Source organism: Thunnus maccoyii, chromosome 4 (assembly GCF_910596095.1).
Source record: "Thunnus maccoyii chromosome 4, fThuMac1.1, whole genome shotgun sequence".
NCBI lineage: Eukaryota > Metazoa > Chordata > Actinopteri > Scombriformes > Scombridae > Thunnus > Thunnus maccoyii.
The window spans coordinates 20,305,125-20,311,166 of NC_056536.1; the positions used below are offsets into that span (position 1 = coordinate 20,305,125).

A 6,042-nucleotide genomic window follows, 5' to 3' on the forward strand; every position below is an offset into this window, starting at 1 on the left:
GTGTCCCACAGAGTAATTATTATGCTTTCTAGGAGTATATGACAATCAGTCCACATTGCAATGCTTGCTCTGCCTGACTGTGCATATGATGGATCATTGAACATTTAATATGTTTGTGTAGGGTGCGGTTTGCCAATTATACAGTAAGTAGACCACACAGAGAGCAGGGACGCTACATGTCAATTCCCCATCATCATCGTGGAGAAGTCCAGTTCCTGGGAAGGTTAGTCTCTATGTATGCACAGCTCATTCACACACACACACACACACTTTGGTTAAAAGTGGAACCTGATAATTGGCATGAGCTTAAGCTCATGTGATGTAAGCCAGTCACATGAAAAGCCAGAGCAGTGACTTTCAGAGAATTTCAACTCTTTTAAAGACTTTGCATGTGATATGCTTGTATGCTTCAGGGCTGAATTCCAATCATGCTCTCTCTGCTCAAAATCTAAGTTACTTAAAACAGCCCAAGGAATAAATGTTTCTTTCATTGATTAAAGGTGCAGTGTGTAGGATTTAGTGGCATCTAGTGGTGAGATTGCAGATTGCACAATCTGAATCTGAGTTAATTGTAACATTTTGTTCGCCTAAAAAAGTAGTGTTCAGCATATAGTTGTACTAAAAGACCCTTTAAAAAGTCAGATGTTCAGTTTTTCTGGTAAGTCCATTTTGTTTTAATTTAATGATAATATACCTGTTTTTCACAAACAAAAATTAGCATTAGCATTATCACAGTCAACCATAGACTGTAAATGCACCGTTCTTACCAAGCTAGCAGCTAGCATCAGGATTGGCTGCACCCTCTCGTCCAAATATGGTCACTTCTGGCTCCAAAAATAGCGACGGTCAAAATGCCAAACTCAACATCCATTATCCTTTTTTTTTTTTTTTTTTTTACAGTTTATGAGTGCAGCACTGTTGCACTGCATTGTCTTCTTCAGTGTTGTATTTGCTTCTTTCTCTTCTTTTCTCTTCAAAAGATTTATTGATCAATTATTTGTTCTTGCAGGTATAGTCTTCTACGCCACTCAAAGGAGAGACAGAAAGTGGATGGTCTCAACAACCTAAACTACTCCCCCCTAGTGTCCAGGAGGCCTCTCTACACCAACATCACAGTCAGCTTGAGCAGAATGCTTGCACCCGTAGCTGACTACTGACGTAGGAACAGCTGGACTGCAAACCATCTGGGAATCAAAGTCCTCTTGGACATCAGCCATATCTCACCAGTTGCAGCACTGCTTAGGACTTTTTAGTTGATTGATTCTTTGCTTTGTTTCTTTTGTTTGTATGCAAAAAATGGAGACTCAAATAAGTATGTTGGATAAATCATATAAGAAAATAGGGATAAATGCTGCACTTGTTTGTGCCACAATCCATCACTTTTCTCATCTGGGCTTATCTAGTCTTCAGTCTCCACATGCCTTTTGCACCATTTTGGCCTTCAGCATCCATCCATTCATTAATTTCCTTATTCAGTTAATGATAATAAGCCTGTTTTGATTAGTTCAGCCCTTTGCTATTGTGCTTGTTTATTAAAATAGGCCATGATACACAGGTACATTTGAGTGCATGCACGCGCCACACATGCACGCACACAACCATTCTGACTTACATGTGCTGACATGGGCCCTGAGGCTTTGATTTTTACTCTCTTACTTCTTATTTTCACAAATGCAGTAAACCTGTGAATTGCATGCACATACACAACCACACTGCAACTTTAACAGAGTAGATGCTTGCAGCTGGTTCTGCAGAAGGTATGCCAAATCTACAAGTGAAGAGAGTGAGAGAAAATGATATAAAGAGTGAGTGTTTTCAATCATCAATATGTGAAATAGTTTATCCTGAGTTTAAAGAATATTAATACCTTAATCATCAATTATATTTTGTCCTGTGAACATACCATTTAAAGACTGTGATGTTTGTGTTTGCATAGTTGCATTGGATGTCCCGGCTGCCTGAAAGGGGCTGTGTTGGAGAGCAAAGCTCATCCCGTTAGCAATAAGCTGTAATATCAGACACCTGAACTTAGACCTGACTTCCTCACTATACAGATGCAATAGCACAGGTGCTAGCATACTCTTATTGGACTACCGAGAAGGAGTGACTGCGTATGCAAACTTCACATTCAACACACCTTTGCCTAAGCAAACATGCCACCCTTTTCAGAACCTGTATGTGTCTGTGTGCGTGTCTGTGTGTATATAAGTGAGGGAGAGCTATGCAAATGGCCTGTATGTATCCTGTTGTCAGTCCAAGGTCTCCAGGGTGACCTCTGGGAGACTTCACCCCTGAAACTGTGACAGACTGACTGGAGACCTCACTCTGCGTGCAATGTGTTTAAGTCCAGGCCAGGGAGAGATAAACAGATTCCGTTTTATTTTTAGATCCCACATCCTTGATGTTTACTCACCTTCATTTTTATGGAAGAGCATTGAAGGTAGAGAATACTTGATTGCTGTCACTGTCACTGGTGTTTACAGAAGCTTTTGCTTTGTTATTTTTCAGATTGTCTAGTGTTTGTAATACTGTTAGCCAGCCCTCCTCCGCTGTGAGTGCTGTGAAAACTGTATCTCTTCAACAACGTATCTAATGCCTGCCTTTATTTTTTTAACAAACTTCTTTATCTAGACTTGGATAGGGAAAAGGTCTGAATGCTCATCCAAGACGTCAGTTGATAAACCACTGATTAGCTTTGTTGACTTGTGGCCAGGCTTTTGCCAGTGAGGGTTTTTTTTGTGTGTGTGTAAATCAGACTTTGTCTCAGAGAGTTTTTGAACTCTGTGCATTGACACAGCACTCTGGCAGTACACAACGGCTGCTCAAATGTCCCTCTCTGATTTGTGTATTTTACAGTGTTTTATTTCAAGTACAATATCCCAATACTGTAAATGTAGGTCCTTTTTTTTAAAAAAAAAAAAAAAAAAACATACAGACATTCTCTCCTCACTGTCTGTCCTCTAGTCATGCAGCTACTTCATTTCACATAAATCGCCTTGTATGCATTTCTTAAGATGTATCTTTTGGGGAAAATGTGGGTGGTTGACTAACTGATGTGTTCCCACAATGAAATAAGAAGTAAAGAGGCTGGACCTCGTTTTATTTATTTGATCTTTTATGGATTATTTTCTGTAATTGTTCGGTTTTTATGTTTCTTGCGGTTGATGTGATGATTTAGTAGGTGACATATGACAGACTGTGTTAGAAGCACTGAAACTCGTAGTTATGCGTATTTGTGTGGGATCTTAAGGTTCAGGTCTGTGTAAACAGGGAGCTGATTCATTTCATTCAGATGGAGAGTTTTCCACTTCAGGGATGACATGAATAGCTAGTCTGGTGAAATGAAACAGAACCCCGTAGCCTGATGTGTATTAATCTGCTTAACAGACACGTTGGAGGAGGCCATTTTGTGTGACAACCACAGGAAGAGCAAGACACCTAATCAGAAAATGCTAGTAGTCAATGTCTTTCACTGAGCATCTCCTTGGTACTAATTGATAATCAATGGTGCTGACCTTTCAGAGTTCCCTTTCAGGGAGTCTCTCTCTACGTGCTTACTGGAACCAATCTTAACAACAGAAAGGCCACTATCGATGGACAAAACATCCCTGCGATTTTTTTTATGGCTCTAGCGTTTAATTGCAAGCTGCATCCTGTATAAGTGGCTGTGTTTTTTGATCCATACATTTGTAAACCTGTTGCCTTCTCATCATGCCAGGTGAAGCTAATCAGTGCATTTGTTGTTCTGGTTCATTGCCACAAGCAGAAGCACGTGTTTACCTCCTAGCCAATCACTCAGGAGGTGCTCAGTGGAGGTCATGGACAGTAGCAGCGTTTGCGTTAAGTTTTCTTTTCCACGTGTGTTTGAGTGAAATGGCTAAACCTTTCAGAGGTTTAACTGTCCTCCATTTGAGATTTGAGGTTTTTTTGTTTTTCATTTTGTTTTCCAGCACTGATAAGAAAATGATTTATAGTGATCTCGGTTGTGAACAACTTGCAGGTTCTTTTTTAGTTCTTAACACGTACATGATACACTGTATATTATCTTTTTTTTGTCATTTTGTCAATTCATCATTTCATTTTTTTTTCATTGCTTTAAATTAAAAGCTAGATGGACATATAGCAAAAGCCAAATTGTTTTAGGATGAGTGTTCAGACTCAACATAGAGGGGCTTCTCAATATAAAGAGGATGACGTAGATATTCTTAGAGTCAGTATTAGGCTCTATACTCCACAATGTAGAATGAGCAGCTTCATCAGCCAACTCCATATTCAACAAGATGGGTTTTGTTCTGTTATTACTAGACAGCTTTGTCCACTAGATAACTTAGTAACAGGGGCAAATCAGTCAGCACTCTCTTGCTTTTATCTAAAACTGAAAATAGATGTTAGGTTTGTGATAAGAGCATGCTGGCTGGTCTTGTTCCTGTTACATATACTGTAAATGGTCTCTATCCAGACCAAGACCAAACCTGCTGCTCATCGTACCATTATCTCATCCGTTCTGATCCATTCTGTGCCGGTTTAAATGAAGGGACCATTTATTGGGCATCTGACAAGACTGGCAGCCTTAAAGCTTCTTAATTTATTGCAGTGTTTTTCACTCAAGTTTTTATTTTTTTTATATGCAAAATATTTAAATGGACAAAAGTGCATACCAATATTATGATCATTGTAAATATTGTTGTGTGTAGTGTTTTAGAAATTCTATAAGGTCTTGAATCACTACAGATGCTAGCATAAAGAACAAGGCTTTGGAGGGGTTTGGCTGGGGATTTACCTGGTGCCATTTAAGTGCTAGTGAAGCTTATACAGCGACATCAATGTTTTTACATCACAGCCTTTTTTTAAAATTAAAAATATCCTTATCCCATAAAATTTTAGATTCCTCTCACAATCCTAGAGGCTGCATTCCTGAGGCCTTCCTGTGCTTAATATGCTGTAGCAGTAGAGGAGACATATGATGGCAGACATAAGCATCGATCTTCAAATGAAGTTCAATGTCTTTGTTTCTGTTCGTGATGTCTCTCTGATGGTGACAGCAGTTGGGGTAAGGTGTAGGTCAGTGGAAAGCACTGTAGGATAGCGATATGTCAGCCAAAAACACCATATGCTTATAATGCAATGAAACACAGCACCCAAACCAGCGACACAATCCACTCCAAAATCTACACAGATTCATTTCTTTTGTATGAAAGCTAACTATTAAAAAAAAAAAAAAGAAAAAGGATACAGATTAATAAATTTAAGATATATCTTCTCTGATTGTAAGGAGTGACGTTCTCCTTGAATTGAAGCCATTTGAAGCCACTTGTCAAAACTTGATGTCAGCCTTATGTGGATCTGTTTGTGTATCGGCATATTATCTTTTGATTATTGAAATTTGTATGATGGAGATTTTCTTTTATACCATCATTGTTATTGTCAAAGTACACCAATAAAATGAAACTTGTAAAGATACAGTATCTCTTTGTCTCTGTGTCCATGTTTGCTGACTGGAGCTGTGGGCTGTGCCCAAGCATTTCCTCACAGTGTGGTCAGTGGCTCTGTTTTAAATGTGCAGAATAATCATGTGGTTATATTGCACGCTACTGCTACACCGAATGTTAACATGCACGCAGGCATGCTTCCTGTAAAGCAAACATTTAAAGTTCACTTCATTACTTTAGCAGAAAGCAGAACACAAACTCAAAAGTTCAAGCATGAGCTGCCAGTGAAAGAGCTCAAGTGGCTGTGTTACACTGCAACGTCAGAGTCTGTTTGAGAGTCCTCTATAAATATCTACGTGAGGATCCTTAACAAAATTTTGTTGGAATCTGAAGACTAAATGCCTGCAGGAGCACTGAAGGGCTCTACACTTTAAGCAGGGTTATAGACAGCATCATGTCTCCTCTCAAACACTCGCCCAAACAAAGGATTATTGTCTCACATCAGGGCTGTGGCTCTTGTGATTAACATTTACTAACCAAAGCATCTTGGGACAAGATTCCTCCGTTTTTAGCACACTTTTAATAGTTTCTCTTCATACTCATGTCATTCTGA

The 6,042-nt window shown here is 39.1% G+C and overlaps 1 protein-coding gene across 1 annotated transcript in view; it reads left to right on the plus strand.

Annotated features, from left to right (window-relative positions):
* Positions 1 to 5,465, plus strand: part of b4galt5 (UDP-Gal:betaGlcNAc beta 1,4- galactosyltransferase, polypeptide 5) — a 32,269-nt gene extending 26,804 nt beyond the window's left edge. The window contains exons 8-9 of the mRNA XM_042409868.1: positions 122 to 223; positions 1,010 to 5,465. Coding sequence (XP_042265802.1) covers positions 122 to 223; positions 1,010 to 1,157 — 250 coding nt within the window. The 3' untranslated portion in view covers positions 1,158 to 5,465. The remainder of the gene's footprint in view (positions 1 to 121; positions 224 to 1,009) is intronic.
* Positions 5,466 to 6,042: the final 577 nt, after the last annotated feature.